Source organism: Bos javanicus, chromosome 12 (genome assembly GCF_032452875.1).
Source record: "Bos javanicus breed banteng chromosome 12, ARS-OSU_banteng_1.0, whole genome shotgun sequence".
Lineage (NCBI taxonomy): Eukaryota > Metazoa > Chordata > Mammalia > Artiodactyla > Bovidae > Bos > Bos javanicus.
The window spans coordinates 76,945,720-76,963,463 of NC_083879.1; the positions used below are offsets into that span (position 1 = coordinate 76,945,720).

General features: G+C 43.9%; 1 protein-coding gene and 1 non-coding gene across 17 annotated transcripts in view; one reads left to right on the plus strand and one right to left on the minus strand.

Annotated features, from left to right (window-relative positions):
* Positions 1-17,744, plus strand: part of CLYBL (citramalyl-CoA lyase) — a 266,287-nt gene that overhangs the window by 122,670 nt on the left and 125,873 nt on the right. For all 16 annotated transcript variants that reach the window (XR_009740081.1, XM_061435298.1, XM_061435303.1 and 13 more), the window contains one exon: positions 14,636-14,822. Coding sequence is in view for 15 of the 16 variants with exons in the window: in XM_061435298.1 (XP_061291282.1) it covers positions 14,636-14,822 (187 nt within the window). In the remaining variant the exon portion in view is untranslated. The remainder of the gene's footprint in view (positions 1-14,635; positions 14,823-17,744) is intronic.
* TRNAG-UCC (transfer RNA glycine (anticodon UCC)) lies at positions 17,216-17,288 on the minus strand. The gene has a single exon. It is a non-coding gene; the product is annotated as a tRNA-Gly (tRNA).

Below are 17,744 nucleotides of genomic sequence, written 5' to 3' on the forward strand. Positions count from 1 at the left end.
AAGCAAAGTCCGATGCTGTAAAGAGCAATATTGCATAGGAACCTGGAATGTCAGGTCCATGAATCAAGGCAAATTGGAAGTGGTCAAACAAGAGATGGCAAGAGTGAATGTCGACATTCTAGGAATCAGCAAACTGAAATGGACTGGAATGGGTGAATTTAACTCAGATGACCATTAAATCTACTACTGCGGGCAGGAATCCCTCAGAAGAAATGGAGTAGCCATCATGGTCAACAAAAGAGTCTGAAATGCAGTACTTGGATGCAATCTCAAAAACGACAGAATGATCTCTGTTCGTTTCCAAGGCAAACCATTCAATATCACAGTAATCCAAGTCTATGTCCCAAGCAGTAACGCTGAAGAAGCTGAATGGTTCTATGAAGACCTACAAGATCTTTTAGAACACCCAAAAAAGATGTCCTTTTCATTATAGGGGACTGGAATGCAAAAGTAGGAAGTCAAGAAACACCTGGAGTAACAGGCAAATTTGGCCTTGGAATACGGAATGAAGCAGGGCAAAGACTAATAGAGTTTTGCCATGAAAATGCACTGGTCATAACAAACACCCTTTTCCAACAACACAAGAGAAGACTCTACACATAGACATCACCAGATGGTCAACACCGAAATCAGATTGATTATATTCTTTGCAGCCAAAGATGGAGAAGCTCTATACAGCCAGCAAAAACAAGACCAGAAGCTGACTGTGGCTCAGACCGTGAACTCCTTATTGCCAAATTCAGACTGAAATTGAAGAAAGTAGGGAAAACTACTAGACCATTCAGGTATGACCTAAATCAAATCCCTTCTGATTATACAGTGGAAGTGAGAAATAGATTTAAGGGCCTAGCTCTGATAGATAGAGTGCCTGATGAGCTATGGAATGAGGTTCGTGACATTAAGACCATCCCCATGGAAAAGAAATGCAAAAAAGCAAAATGGCTGTCTGGGGAGGCCTTACAAATAGCTGTGAAAAGAAGAGAAGCAAAAAGCAAGGAGAAAAGGAAAGATAAAAACATCTGAATGCAGAGTTCCAAAGAATAGCAAGAAGAGATAAGAAAGCCTTCTTCAGCGATCAATGCAAAGAAATAGAGGAAAACAACAGAATGGGAAAGACTAGAGATCTCTTCAAGAAAATCAGAGATAACAAAGGAACATTTCATGCAAAGATGGGCTCGATAAAGGACAGAAATGGTATGGACCTAACAGAAGCAGAAGATATTAAGAAGAGATGGCAAGAATACACCGAAGAACTGTATAAAAAAGATCTTCACGACCCAGATAATCACGATGGTGTGATCACTGACGTAGAGCCAGACATCCTGGAATGTGAAGTCAAGTGGGCCTTAGAAAGCATCACTATGAACAAAGCTAGTGGAGGTGATAGAATTCCAGTTGAGCTGTTCCAAATCCTGAAAGATGATGCTGTGAAAGTGCTGCACTCAATATGCCAGCAAATTTGGAAAACTCAGCAGTGGCCACAGGACTGGAAAAGGTCAGTTTTCATTCCAATCCCCAAGAAAGGCAATGCCAAAGAATGCTCAAACTACTGCACAATTGCACTCATCTCACACGCTAGTAAAGTAATGCTCAAAATTCTCCAAGCCAGGCTTCAGCAATACGTGAACCATGAACTTCCTGATGTTCAAGCTGGTTTTAGAAAAAGCAGAGGAACCAGAGATCAAATTGCCAACATCCGCTGGATCATGGAAAAAGCAAGAGAGTCCCAGAAAAACATCTATTTCTACTTTATTGACTATGCCAAAGCCTTTGACTGTGTGGATCACAATAAACTTTGGAAAATTCTGAAAGAGATGGGAATACCAGACCACCTGATCTGTCTCTTGAGAAATTTATATGCAGGTCAGGAAGCAACAGTTAGAACTGGACATGGAACAACAGACTGGTTCCAAATAGGAAAAGGAGTACATTGAGGCTATATATTGTCACCCTGTTTATTTAACTTCTATGCAGAGTACATCATGAGAAACGCTGGACTGGAAGAAACACAAGCTGGAATCAAGATTGCCGGGAGAAATATCAATAACCTCAGATATGCAGCTGACACCACCCTTATGGCAGAAGGTGAAGAGGAACTAAAGAGCCTCTTGATGAAGGTGAAAGAGGAGAGTGAAAAAGTTGGCTTAAAGGTCAACTTTCAGAAAATGAAGATCATGGCATCCAGTCCCATCACTTCATGGGAAATAGATGGGGAAACATTGGAAACAGTGTCAGACTTTATTTTTTGGGCTCCAAAATCACTGCAGATGGTGACTGCAGCCATGAAATTAAAAGACGCTTACTCCTTGGAAGGAAAGTTATGACCAACCTAGATAGCATATTCAAAAGCAGAGACATTACTTTGCCAACAAAGGTCCGTCTAGTCAAGGCTATGGTTTTTCCTGTGGTCATGTATGGATGTGAGAGTTGGACTGTGAAGAAGGCTGAGCGCCGAAGAATTGATGCTTTTGAACTGTGGTGTTGGAGAAGACTCTTGAGAGTCCCTTGGACTGCAAGGAGATCCAACCAGTCCATTCTGAAGGAGACCAGCCCTGGGATTTCTTTGGAAGGACTGATGCTAAAGCTGAAACTCCAGTACTTTGGCCATCTCATGCGAAGAGTTGATTCATTGGGAAAGACCCTGATGCTGGGAGGGATTGGGCGCCAGAGGAGAAGGGGACGCCAGAGGATGAGATGGCTGGATGGCATCACTGACTCGATGGACATGAGTCTGAGTGAACTCTGGGAGTTGGTGATGGACAGGGAGGCCTGGCATGCTGCGATTCATGGGGTCGCGAAGAGTCAGACACGACTGAGCGACTTATCTCATCTGATGGTTTTTCCTCTAAAAGTTAAACAGAGTTACCATATGAGGGACTTCCTGTTGGTTAAGGACTCACAGGAGCAAAGACTGTGCGCTTGCACTGCAGGGGTTCGATTCCTGGTCAAAGAACTAAGATCTGGCATGTCGTGGGGTGTAGCCTCAGGGGAAAAAAGATGAACTACCACATGATCCAGCAGTTCCACTTCTGAGATATACCCAAAAGAATTGAGAGCAGGACCTTGAAGAGATATTTCTTCATAGCAGCATTATTCATAATTGTCAAAAGGTGGAAATAACCCATGTCCATCAGTGGATCAATGGATAAACAAAATCTGATATGTACATGTGATGGAGTATTATTTAAGCTGAAAAAGGAAGGAAATTCTCACATATGCCACAACATGGGTGAACCTTGTGGCCATTATGCTAATAGAAATAAGCCAGTCTCAAAAGGACAAATTCTGTGTGCTTTCACTTTACATGAGGTACCTAGAATAGTCAGTTCATAGAGACAGAAAGTAGAAGAGTGGTTTCCAAGGGCTGGGGGCAGAGAGAGTGGGCAGGTGGTTGTTTCATGGACACAGAAGTCTCAGTTTGGGAAGATGAGCAGTTCCAGAGATAGATGGTGGAGATGGTTACACAACAATGGGAGTGTACTTGATGCCATTGAATTGTAGGCTTTAAAATGGTTAAAATGGTAAATTTTATGTTGTGTTTGTTTTACCACAATAAAAAAGTAATATTTGACCAGCAGAGGTGTAAAACGATGGGATACAGATGAGTTCAAGGTGGGAAATACTGATCTTTCCCGAATACTAAATCTTGAAGATTTAACATGATCAATAGATTGTTAGATAGCATCACTGACTCCATGGTCATGTATCTGAGCAAACTCCAGGAGACAGTGGAGGAGAGAGGCATCTGGCATGCTGCAATCCATGGGGTTGAGAAGAGTCACACACGACTTCATAACTGTGCATGTGTGCTAACTCGCTTCAGTTGTGTCCAACTCTTTGCGACCCTATGGCTGATAGCCCTCCACGCTCCTCTGTCCGTGGGATTCTCCATGCAACAATACTGGGGTGCGTTGCCATGCCCTCCTCCAGGGGATTGACGCAGGGATCAAACCCATGCCTATTACGTCTCCTGCATAGGCAGACGGGTTCTTTACCACTAGCACCACCTGAGAAGCCTGACTCAGTGATTGAACAACACCAAATAGATTGTTTCATTGTTGCTCAAATAAGGCCGCTATAAAAGTTTACCCAGGGCTTCAGATCTTCACATGACCACCTTCACTCACTCCATCATGCCTTTTCTACTGGAATGTCCCAAGGCCTGGGGTAAGGAGTGCCAGGCTGTGCATGAGCGCGTGGTCAGCTCAGCACCCGTAGGCACTGCTGGTGGGAGAATAAATTAGTACAGCCCTTTGGGAAGACAGTCCGGGGAAGTCTGTGAAGAGCGTGATGGTGACCACTTCCACCCCTTTTAGCCCTCTGAGGACAGCAGCTGATGGAAATATGTGGCCCTCTCTCCTTAAAAGCTTGCCAGCCAACCACCCATCTGGCCCTGAGTTCATTTGTTCCTTCACTTTGCTCGAGAGTCCAGTCCAGTCCCCCTGTGCTGGGCGGGCAGGGGTCTGAGAGCTGCACACACAGCTGTGTTGGGTCAGAACAGGGAGGTGCAGTGTGGAGGTGTGTGGAAAGCACCTGGTCAACACCATTATGTGTTAACTCTCTAGTTAGTAATGTGTAAGTGTCTTCATCAGTATTCTCCAGAGGCAGAACCAATAGGGTGCATCCGTGTGTGTGTGTGAGTGTGTAATATGTAAGAGATGTATTATAAGGCCATTAAGATTGTGGAGGCCAGCATGATTATGGACATGATTATGGAGGCCGACAAGTCCCAAGAGTGGCAGTCAGAAAGCTGGGGACCCAGGAGAGACTTTGGTGTAAGTTCCTGTCTGAAGCTGGCCAACTTGAGAACCAGGAAGAACCAATGTTTCAGTTCAAGTCTGAAGTATCGGGGGAAAAAAGACCTCATGTCCCAGCTGGAAGCTTTCAGGCAGGAGTTTCTTTTAACTGGGGGAGTAAGTCGACTTGGCGTGTACGCACCACTGGCTTATTCAGTACCTTCCACTGTTTGGATGAGGCTCACCCACACTAGGGAAGGCCGTCTGCTGTACTCAGTCTCCTAACCCACATGTTAATCTCACCCACATATATCTGCAAGACACAGCCAGAATGACGTTCCACCAAACGTCTGGGCACCCTGTGGCCTGGTCAAGTTGACACATACATTAACTGTCATGGTAGTATCTATTAAAATAATTTAGAATTAATTGTGCTGTCTAAATCATTATTGTAGTCCCAATTGCTCTTTAACTCAGCTTTGAATTTGAGTGACATTATGAAAAGTCCTGAATCAAGTTCTTTTCTGCACATGGTTAAGTCTGGACTGCCATTGAGATAATCCAAAAAAAGTATTAGGCCCAGAACTTACAGGATCAATACATTTTTGTTTGTGAAGTGACAGTGCGTGTGTAACAAGGGGGACAACTTGGAAGTCCTTGGCCTTCCCTGCTTCCATCTGAGCCCTCCAGACTAGCTGTTGGCTGAGGGTCATCCAAGGGTGAGGCAAGAGCATTTCCGAGCCAGGTGTCAGGGTCAAGGCTAAGACGTGGAGTCCTCAGTTAGGGTCCTGGACTCTGATCAGTGTATTCCACCTGGCCTTGGCTTCAGAGAGCTCTGCTGCTTGTGAAGAGAGCTCAGCCCAGGCCTCCACCCACTGTCCCACGCTGCCCAGTCAACCAAGCCCCAGATCTGGATGTTTGCCTGGGCTCCGGCAAGCTGCTTCTCTATCTGCATTTGCTATAAGTTTGGTGGAGGCCCCATCTGGGCCCTCCAGACTCTCAGCTACCTGGGCCAGAAGAGAGGAGTGGAGTCTAGGCAGAAGCTTAAGGGCAGGTAGAATTATTTGCTGGTCACTTTCAAAGTCCAGTGACCCCCGATTCTTTCTAGGATCAATAAGACACTTTGGTGGTACTCTGAAACCATGATGCAGAGGTTCTCATCCTTGGCTGCACCTTGAAATCTCCCTGGAAGCTTTAAAAAAAACTGATGCCTGGGATTCACCACAAGGCTCTGATTTAATTGGGTTGGAGTGTGGCCTAGGGTTTTCTCTTTTTCTAAGTTCCCTGGTTTGTAATGTGCAACCAAAGTGGAGACCTCTGTGCTAGCAGTCAGCTAAGTAAAGAAACCACTAACTTGGGTAAGAAGTCACATACCAAGCTGCAGAGCCTCAGATGGACATTAGTTTAGTTGATAATTGCTGCTATTTCAAATACTATCATTTTTTTTATCAGGAAGACTTTTCTTTACACATGAGGTTTTTTTTTCAAGTTTGCTGCATTTTCAGTTATGACTTTATTACTTTCACAGCATCTACTTGTATATGTGGGCTTCCCACGTGGCTCAGTGGTAAAGAATCCGCCTGCCAGTGCAGGAGAGAGACACGGGTTGGATGCCTGGCTCGGGAAGATCCCCTGGAGGAGGAAATGGCAACCCACTCCAGTATTCTTGTCTGGGAAATCCCATGGACAGAGGAGCCTGGCGGGCTACAGTCCATGGAGCTGCCAAGAGTCAGACACGACTGAGCAGGCACGCACACAACTCACTTGTATATAATGGTAGCACAGGAGTCATTTAAGTCTTCATTGGGCAAGATTTCCTGCATTAGGGCAGTGGCTACACATTGGGATCATCTAGGCCCGTGGTCCTCCAGCTTGGCTGTACACTGAATCACACACGGGTCTTTTAGAAGTTCCAGAGGCCAAATCTGACCCGAGACCTATGACTTCAAACTTTCTGTGACTGCACTTTAGTGTCAGCGTATTTGAAAGCGCCCCAGGGACTCCACAATGCCCCTGAGTTTGAGTCAACCTAGAATAGCATTCTCAAACTCTCATGAGATAAACGTCCCTTAGAGATTGGTTCATATGCAGCTTCTGACTCAGTGGGGCTGGGGTGGGGCCCTAGACTCTGCATTTCGAACAGGTTCGCACATGGTGATGGTACTTGCTTCCAGGAAAGATGGGAGAGTCTCTTATCTGATGGGAGAACAGATAAGAGGCCAGTGGTGCTGGTCTGTAGCAACACTTCATTCAGTGGCAAGAACCTAGAGAGCTTTAAATAAAAAAAGAAAAGATATATATTCTAAACCTGGGAAGATTCCCCACTCCATTACTCTTGCCTGGAAAATCCCATGGATGGAGGAGCCTGGTAGGCTGCAGTCCATGGGGTCGCTAAGTCAGACATGACTGAGCGACTTCACTTTCACTTTTCACTTTCATGTATTAGAGAAGGAAATGGCAACCCACTCCAGTGTTCTTGCATGGAGAATCCCAGGGACGGGGGAGCCTGGTGGGCTGCCATCTATGGGGTCGCACAGAGTCGGACATGACTGAAGCAACTTAGCAGCTTGATTTGATCTCACTGGGTGGGGTCCAGGATTTGACAAATTTTACAAGCTCCCCAGGTGATGGTTATGTTGAATCCTAGGTGGATGACCCCAGCAGCACTGGAGCCTAGCTTATGCCTCCTGTGGTATACATGGTTAATAAATGGTATCTGCTGGAGGAGGAAAAGGGAGAAGACCAAAGGAAGGCCAGGAGGGAGCCCCCTCCAGCCAGAAGAGCCCCTGAACCTACCAAGGGATGTCTTATCTAAAATAAGGTCCCTCTGTAGAGAGAACTCACCATAAGGCCACCAGATTTTTTTCCACTCATCTTATGCCCTTGTTTTGCATATTGTTTGAATACATTTACATGTTGACTATCAAGAGGCCCTAATTTCAAATATGTAAGATAAAATAAGTTGGATCTTGCACCCACTGCAATTGTGTTCATACTCAGTAGTCAGTGCTGAGCACAACTGAAGTCGGGAACAGATTTTGAAACAGCCCGAGGTGGGGGAAGGAGAGGACATGCCAGGAGGACAGGAGGAGGGAGGCTTGGGGAAGCCACGACAGGTTCCTGCCACACCTGCCCAGCGACAGCCCCCGCTGGGACCTCAGAGTCTGCGATATAATCGGAAGCCTGAACCGTGCCCCCTACACCTCTCTCCTCCTTATTATTCCAGACAGTCTTAACCACCTGTGATCTCTCTCCCTGAAGCTTCATTCTCTGCGGGCCTTTAGTCTGCCAGAGCTGCTTGTGGGCCATCTTCTGGGTGTTCCTCCCTGGACCTATTGGACTTGACCTGCATCTTCTGTGCCACCTCCCCGCAGTGCCCAGCACAGTGTGGGTCAGGACTGCCCTGTGCGGTTGTGCAGGGTGTGCCCTGATCAAGGTGCCTACCAAACAAGCCACGTGTAGGGCTGAGTTTCAGCTCATCTCTATGCATCAAAGCTGCTGCCTCGGGAGCAGGAGGCACCTCTTGGCCCTTCCACCTGCTGGCAGGCTCCAGGGAGCACCTTCTTCTAATTTGCACAAGGGGACCTGCCCGGGGTGCTAGTGGAGACCTGATGCAGGTCACCCAGTGTGTGCTTGCTAAATGCTCACTGAATGAATGAACAGAAGAACAAAGTAGATGCAGGGAGGGTAAATAAGACGCTTCCACGGTCTTCGAAGTAAAGGTGAAGAAGGTCCCAAATGAGGACATCCGCTGTATTTATAAAAAGGAGTAAACAGAGGAGAAGAAGCAACAGTCCATGGCTTGGGTTAAAGCTTCCAGAATGGCAAAGGAGAGAGGGAATAAAAAACGGCCTCTTACCTGTGATCGACACTTAAGCTTGACTCTTGCCCAAGAAGAGTAAGGACAGTGTGGTCACAGATCAGTCCCACTTCCTGGAGAGCTGGATTTGGGTGGGTAATGCTGCTGCTGCTGCTAAGTTGCTTCAGTCATGTCCGCCTCTGTGCGACCCCATAGACGGCAGCCCACCAGGCTCCCCTGTCCCTGGGATTCTCCAGGCAAGAATACTGGAGTGGGTTGCCATTTCCTTCTCCAATGCATGAAAGTGAAAAGTGAAAGTGAAGTTGCTCAGTCGTGTCTGACTCTCAGCGACCCCATGGACTGCAGCCTTCCAGGCTCCTTCGTCCATGGGATTTTCCAGGCAAGAGTACCGGAGTGGGTTGCCATTGCCTTCTCTGGGGTGGGTAATGAGGTAACAGAATTGTGTGCCTCTTGTAAGCAAGGCCCTGTGCTAAGCAAGGGTGGGGAGACCTAAGACTGCCCTTCCATCAGCAAGCTTGTGATCTAACTGAGGATTTCTGTTGTCCAACCAGATTCCTGACCTGTGGCTGTGCTGACCAGCACCACCCAGGGATGACAGGTGTCAGATCATCATAGTAGCTATGCACGAACATACTACTTGACTCTCCCCTGTATGGGGCAGCCATTATGGTGCTTCTCACCCTCTCTTCTGACTGCCAGTCACAATATGGGCTTGAACCACACAGAATTAGCATTTGTGGTGGCCCAAATGGTCAGACGTCAGCAATTTCATATAGGTGGTCCTTACACTTTCCGCAATATTATGCTGCCACTTGAAACCTCTTACGTGATTTTACTGGTTTGTTTTAAGGCTTTCCTGGTGGCTTAGGTGGTAAAGAATCCACCAGCAATATGGGAGACTGGGTTTGATCTTGGATTGGGAAGATCCCCTGAAGAAGGGAATGGTAAACCACTCCAGTATTCTCGCCTGGGAACTCCCAAGGACAGAAGGGCCTGGCAGGCTACAGTCCGTGGGACTGCAAATGAGTTGGACACGACTGAGCGACTTTCATTTCACTTTACTTCAAGCCTATTATAAAAGGATCTTTTTAGAAAAGAGTGATGGTTGGACTTACCTGGTGGTACAGTGGATAAGAACCCACCTGCCAATGCAGGGGACACAGGTTTGATCCCTGGCCTAGGAAGATTCCACATGCTACAGGGCAATTAAGCCTGTGCCTCACAACTGAGTCCGTACTCCTCAACAAGAGAAGCCACTGTAATGAGGAGCCCAGGCACTGCAGCTAGAGAATAGCCCCTGCTCACCACAGATGGAGAAAGCCTGTGGAAATCAATGAAAGCCCGGTGCAACCAGAAGTAAATAAAGATTTAAGAAAATAAATTTGTGTAAGAAAAATAAAGTGATGCTTTAAATGGGCAAAATAGGAAAAGAGTGTGTAGAAGCAGAGAAATCTTAATCCCAAACTCTACAGTTCAGAGGCATCCCTAAGAACATTTTGATGTACTTCCTTTCAGATATTTTTCTTTGCATTTTTTTTAATAAAGTTGAGATGTTATTGCATATATAATGTTATATTTTCTGTTTATAAAAAGAACAATCTTCATATAACATTAAACATTTTTAACACAATTTTTAATGATGGCATTAATATGTCATTGGTTGTAGGTATTATAATTTATCCTGCTGATGGACCTAAAGATTGTTTTCAGTTCTTAATATTATATATATCTAGTTTTATTTCTGATCATTTTAAAAAATAATCTTCTGTCTTAATTCATTTGGGCTGCTGTAACAAACTGCCGTAGACTGGGTGGCTTATAAGCAACAGAAATTTATTTCTCACAGTTTTAGAGCCTGGGGAGTCCAAGTTCAACGCTCTGGAAGAGTCAGTGTCTGACAAGAATGTACTTCCTGGTTCGTGGATGGCAGTCTTTTCACTATGTCCTCCCATGGCAGAGCCAGCTTGGGAGCTTTCTGGTGTCTCTTTTATAAGGGCACTAACCACCTATGTTCTCTCCTTCATAGCTAATCGCCCCCCAAAAGCCCCCCCTTCCATCATATTGGGGATTATGTTTCAACATATGAATTTTGGAGTGAGGGACACAAGAATTTAACCTACAGCAATTCCCAGAAGGAATTGGGTTGAGTTACTTGAAATTACTGGATCAGAAGCAGGAACCTTTTTTAAATCTCTTGGTTTGTAGCATCCATTGGCTTTCCAGAAAGCACGTGCCTCTTGATTAACTTCAGCCATGATGACAGAGCCAGTCCTTTGCTGATTCTGGTTTGGTTACCAATGATAAACACTGTTTTTGAACTTGTGAGAGTTTCAAAATGAATGGTCAGAAAAGGCTCCACAGTCAGGTGGACCCTGAGCTAAGCTGGAAGGATCCATAAGTTTCAAGTAAACTTCCAGCAGAAACACAGGTACAATGGAAATAATACAGCATATTGTGGAGACAGTCATAACCTTATTTTCCTAGGGTAGATAGTTGCAGCCTGGGATATAAATTCAGAAAAGGGCTTCAGCTGAGACTGAGCTGAATCCTGTAGGTAATGGGGAGCTGTTGACAGTGTTTGAGCAGGGATAAGAGGAAAACAATGTTTCAGTGATCATAGGAGTCTTTATCTGGGAAACCAGAAACACCTTGAGCAGTAGCAGAAGATTTTTTTTAATGGTTATCTGTTTTAAAAATTACACATCATATGAACATCCTAAGAATGATTTGCCCTAAGGATGTTTAACATGTGATGGTGGTGTGACCTGTCAGCCATGTCTGTGTGGCTCAGGCTTTTACATTCAGGTGGTGTGGCTTGGAGACCACAGTGACTGGATCCACATTGGCAGTCAGAAGCTATTTCACATGGAGGAAATCTCAGTTTTCATGAAATGAAGGTCTCTTTGGCTTTTGCGCATGCAGTTACAATAAATCCTCATGATAAATGTCCTAAGAATTTCCTGGTAAATAAAAATTTTATCTCTTTTGATTGTATTTTTTGCCATTTTAAAGGAAATGTATATGTTGCAAATTCTGGTTTCCAGTATGAATAAATAAAACATGGTTGTTGCTATTACATCATTATATCTTCTCTTTTTAAAGATAAGCCAGATATGTCAATCAATATGAAATGATGATGGATACTTTTAGAATTCTTCAATTATCTGGTATATTTTGTATTAAATATACTAGATTAGATATATAAAATATCTATATCAAATATTAAATAAAATGTCTTGTAATTTTGTTGTTGTTTAGTCATTCAGTCATGTCTAACTCTTTGCAATCCATGGACTGCAACATGCCAGGCTTCCCTGTCCTTCACTATCCCCAGAGTTTGTTCAAACTCATGTCCATAGAGGTGATGATGCCATGCAACCATCTCATCCTCTGTCACCCCTTTCTCCTCCTGCCCTCCATCTTTCCCAGCATCAGGATCTTTTCCAATGAGTCAGCTCTTCGCATCAGGTGGCCAAAGTATTGGAGCTACAGCATCAGTCCTTCCAATGGATATTCAGGGTTGATTTCCTTTAGGTTTGACTGGTTTGATCTCCTTGCAGTCCAAGGGACTCCCAAGAGTCTTCTCCAACAACACAGTTCAAAAGCATCAATTCTTCTTGTAATACACATACACTTTTAAAATCCATCTATTTGTCACCATACCTCACTTAGCACAATGCTTATGTTATAGAAAAATAAGACTCAGACTCAAGTTTTATTAAGATCTGCTAAAAAAGCGGCATTACTTTGCCAACAAAGGTCCGTCTAGTCAAGGCTACGGTTTTTCCAGTGGTCAGGTATGGATGTGAGAGTTGGACTGTAAAGAAGGCTTAGCGCCAAAGAATTGATGCTTTTGAACTGTGGTGTTGGAGAAGACTCTTGAGAGTCCCTTGGACTGCAAGGAGATCCAGCCAATCCATTCTGAAGAAGATCAGCCCTGGGATTTCTTTGGAAGGACTGATGCTAAAGCTGAGACTCCAGTACTTTGGCCACCTCATGGGAAGAGTTGACTCATTGGTAAAGACTCTGATGCTGGGAGGGATTGGGGGCAGGAGGAGAAGGGGACGACAGAGGATGAGATGGCTGGATGGCATCACTGACTTGATGGACATGAGTTTGAGTGAACTCCGGGAGATGGTGATGGACAGGGAGGCCTGGCGTGCTGCAACTCATGGGGTCACAAAGAGTTGGACACGACTGAGTGACTGAACTGAACTGAAAAAAGCGAATAAGGGGGCCCTCACAAAACTGATGGGCCACCAAGGAGATGCTGATTTTTCTTGGTATACACTGTCACAAGCTACACTAATATGACAAAATATTACAACTGTATAAAATATTTGATGGAATTAACTTCAGATAACTACCAAATGTCAAGAGCTTTCATGGAGAGTACAGCTGACATACTTTTAAAAGGATGATACTGCTTACCCTGGGGAGTAACACATTAGGGTGTTCCCAAGTTTGCTGGGGCTTTAACCTTTCCTTGACCGGGATTTGCATGACGTATAGCTCTATCTCTTATGAGCAGGGCTAGTTTCATGGATGAGTGACCTGTGTGGTCACAGAGGCCCTATGCTTAGAAGGGTCTGGTGCTTCATGTGATGGTCTTCTGTTTCTATCTTGAAATTCCACATACGTTTTGAACAAGGGCTCTGCATTTTCATTTTACACAGAATTCTTGTTGTGAGGTTGCTTTTGCGACCCTATGGGCTGTAGCCTGCTAGTCTTCTCTGTCCATGGGATTTCCCAGGCGAGAATACTTAGTGGGTTGCTGTTTCCTTCTCCAGGGGATCTTCCTGACCCAGGTCTCTTGCATTGGCAGGTGGATTCTTTACCACTGAGCCACCAGGAAAGCCCTTTACACAGGGTACCTCAAATGATCTAACTGGTCTTGGTGAAAGCTGCTTTCATCTTCCCTTGCCATGTATTGTGGGCTAAAACATGGTTTGTCCACAGGACCAAACTCAGACCAGGTTAGGGGCGAGGGCTGCAGTGAGCTGCAGGAGCTTTCAGCCAATGCCTCTCATTTCCACAGGAGGCTAAACTTAGTACAGTAGAGAAGCAGGGAGAGAGCAGAATTTCCAAGCAGGCAGGCTGCTGGAGCTGGAATTTTTCCAGGAAGAGCAGTGGCAATGGCTGCTATGCCTGCCACACCCACAACCACATCAAACTGATAACCCCCAGGCTCTAACTGATCCGTTCTTGTACTTTATTTCCCATAACTTAATTTTCTCAACAAACTGCAACATGAGTATTACTTTTACACGGGAAGAATCTGAGGTTTTCAGCAGTCAAGTTGACCATAATTATAGAGCTATTATTAGTAATGGTCTTTTCTTATTCACCTTTCTACTGACTTAAGAAGCAGCTATTCCTCTTTGTTGTTAAAATTGAAGGCAAATCACTTGTCTACTTAAAAAGATTCATTATCAGGGAGAGAGCCATAGATTTTGCTTACATGTATAGTTTACTTTCTCTTTCCTTTTTCAAAATATTTATTTATTTTGGCAGTTCCAGGTCTTACTTGCCACTCTTGGGATTTTCAATTTTTGCTGTGGGCTGTGGGATTATTCCAGTTGCGGCGTGTGGGATCTAGTTCCCTGACAAGGGATGGAACCCAGACCCCCTGCATTGGGACCGTGGAGTCTTAGCCACTGGACTGCCAGAGAAGTCCCTAGATTGTTTATTTTCTACTTTTTACTTTCATATAATTGTAGGTAGTTTTACTCTTTGCGAGCTTTTGCATATAAATTTGCTTACTTTTTCCCCATGGATGCTACGCAGACAGTATATTAATACTGGAAGGATTTTTCCAATAAGAGGTACACCCTCCTTCTTTTCTCAGAAGGTTGTGTCAGTAAACCATGTTATATATTTTTTAGACCTCAGCCAAAATGACATTCTGTTTCTTGATTATTTCTATTATTATCTTCCTAGTCATTATGTGTGATTATGTTCTGCGGTAATTCTAAAAAATTATCCATGTTTTCTCTTTTAATTTTGCATTCAAATAAGGTCTTTCAAAAGTCTGTAAGTAAATTCTATTCTGGACTAACTCGAATTATGTCTCCTGCAGGAAAGCGTCCCTGGCAGCCGAGGTGTCCAGGCTTGGATGCAGTTCCTCACCTAGCCACAAGTACATCCCCCGGAGGGCCGTGCTCTACGTACCTGGCAATGATGAAAAGAAGATAAACAAGATTCCCTCCCTGAATGTAGACTGTGCAGTGCTCGACTGTGAGGATGGTGTAGCTGTGAACAAAAAGGTAACGGCATGATTTTTCCTTATGGTGGAAAAAAGAAATGCCTTGACATTTGGTAGCATTGCTCACTATTTGGAAAGAGTCTACCATATTCACTGTTTGCTGATTACTAATATATTCATGGGCTTCCCTGGTGGCTCAGACAGTAAAGAATCCACCTGCAATGCAAAAGACCCAGGTTTGATCCCTGGGTCAGGAAGATCCCCTGGAGAAGGAAATGGCAATCCGCTCCTGTATTCTTGGCTGGCATGGACAGAGGAGCTGGTGGGCTACAGTCTTTGAGGTTGCAAAGAGTCGAACATGACTGAGCAACTAAGAACAATATATCAGCATGCGATATATTCTTGACTAGCCCTTGTATGGGTTCTGAATGTGTATGGTTCTTTTCTCCAAGAGACAGGAGGAATCCAGCCAGAATATATTTAAAAACTGTGATCTTCAGTATATATGATTATGTGTGTGTGTATAGATAAAGAGATATACGCTTAAAAAGAAAGAGAATTTGATTCTCAATCTGTTTCGGCTGTGATATTTGCTGGTTTAAGTAAATCAGTTAATCCTAGACTTGTGGTATGAATTTTTCAGATCAATAAGATGAAATTAGGAATTTATTTCTTTTTACTGCCAGGTAAAGAGTGTAGTGAGTGACCTTATCTCTTCCGGGACAAGTGCCAATAACAAATAGTCTTCAATGGATAAGACACTGTTTTCCCTCCATAATTAAAGGGCATCTACACACAGAACTTCAAACTTGCAGCTTCTAGCTGATTTTCTCATGGCCTGATCAGAGAAATGCATCTTAAAAAATACCCAGTTTGTAAACAGATACAAAAGGTTCTTGCTGGCTGGTAACATGATGAATGCCTTTTGTTTCATTTTGGTTTGCTTATCTTCATTTTCTAGGTTTTTATAATGAACACAGATTTGTTCAAATAATTGGGTAAAATACATAAATCATTATAATAACTGACGTTGGCACGGAACTTTTTAAATTAAAAACATGTTTTCCCTCGACCTTCCTCTGTCCAGTCCCTAGACAGTGAGGTTGGGCTGGGAATAGACTGTGGGGCTGGAGGCGCAGAGGAGCTGGCCATCTGAAATTTTATCTATGTGGATGGTTTCTTTTCCTTGGTGATCTGAAATAGCATGCTTGTCCTATACAACTTTTTTGATTAATTGCTTTCCCTGGAGATTCTAGCAAACCAGTAGTGGCCTTATTTTCTTTTAAAGTTAGTTTCCAGCATCTTTCTAATGGTGAAACCAAGGCTTTACAGGTATATGGTAAAGGATTAGAATAAACATGTGGAGTCTAAAGCGTCTACCCAACATCTTTGGCATGCACCAAGGAAAATACAATTAATCTTCTTTCTCCCACAGATTAAGGTAAATAGGGCTTTTCTTGAAAGATGTAATATGATTCCAGTATTCTCCCTTCCAAAACTCACATAGCGCACTCTAAGATTAGATACTAAATTGTAATTCTAGTTCTTTGTGACCCAGGGCAATTCACTCTACTTCTTTGCCTCAATTTCTTATCTGTACCGTGGGATGACAAAAATCTTCTTTTGTCAGGGACAGGGATTATAACAAGGAATAAGTTTGATAAAATGCCCTCGAGTGGTTTGATTTCCTATAGGAAATAGATTAGATAAATCCTGTAGTAATCATGATTAGAGGGAAATTTATTTTAGCATGTAGCACAGTGAGCCATTTGGTGCTCTGATAAACTTCTAATTTTATTTCTTCACGAACCTTGAGGCTATCTTCCCATTCCCACCCAAGGATGTTTCCTGCTACCCAGATAAGTTGGAAATATGGTTCGTTCCTGCTTCATGTTTGCTTACTGTTAATGTGTGTTCTGAAGCGCATCCTAATACCTGGAGCCACTACTTGGGAGGAAGCTAAGGAGGGGCGGGGGGAGAAGAGTTTAGGGCAAATTGTGCCCACCATCTTGGTGAAGATGTCCGGACAGTCAGAACACTGCAGCTCTCAGTACACCTAAAATTTGTGTTGACTGCCAGACACAGTTATACATGTGCTGAGCTTGCAGTCAACCAAATTTCCCTTTCTTATTCACAGAGAGTTCTGGCAAGCCAGCCAGTGCTTGTAAAACATGTTTTTTCCCTTAAAATTTCTACCCAGGACTTAATTTTATCTCATATATTTCATTTCATAGCCCCAGCCTGTCAATGTCTTTTTGAGTTTTGATTTCCTCGTCCAACATTTATGTTATCTGAGAACTTGACCAGCACACTGTACAAAAATTTGACAAGTTTCTGATAGAGATATTGAAGAGGTTGGAGCCAAGTGCTATGCAAGCATGCCACTAGAAACTTCTGTTCAAGTTTATTACATTTTTTTTTTTTGGCCATACCAGGCAGAATGTGGAATCTTATTTTCCTGACCAGGAATTGAACCTGTACCCCCTGCATTGGAAGTGCAGGGCCTTAACCACTGGACCACCAGGGAAGTCCCTTAACAAACATTTATATAGTGACTAAATGCTAAGCACTGTTCTTAAGGTTTCAACTTGCGTAACATCCCATTGCGTTACTACTGTTACACTCCATATACAGATAAGGAAGGCTTCCCTAATGGCTCAGCAGGTAAAGAATCTACCTGCAATGCAGAAGACACAGGAGACTCAGGTTCAGTCCCTGCGTCAGGAAGATCCCCTGGAGAAGAGAATGGCAACCCCCTCCAGTATTCTTGCCTGGAGAATTCCATGGACAGAGGAGCCTGGCGGGCTACAGTCCATGGGGTTGCAAAGAGTTAAACACGCCTGAGTGACTAAGCACAGCACATATAAGGAAGCCGAAGCATGGAGAGGTCAGGTTCATGAATGAGTCCTGTGAATATGGTTATTCAGTCACCTAATTCTCTTAAAATCCAGTGTTTTCACAATAATAGACAAGAGATTTTTAC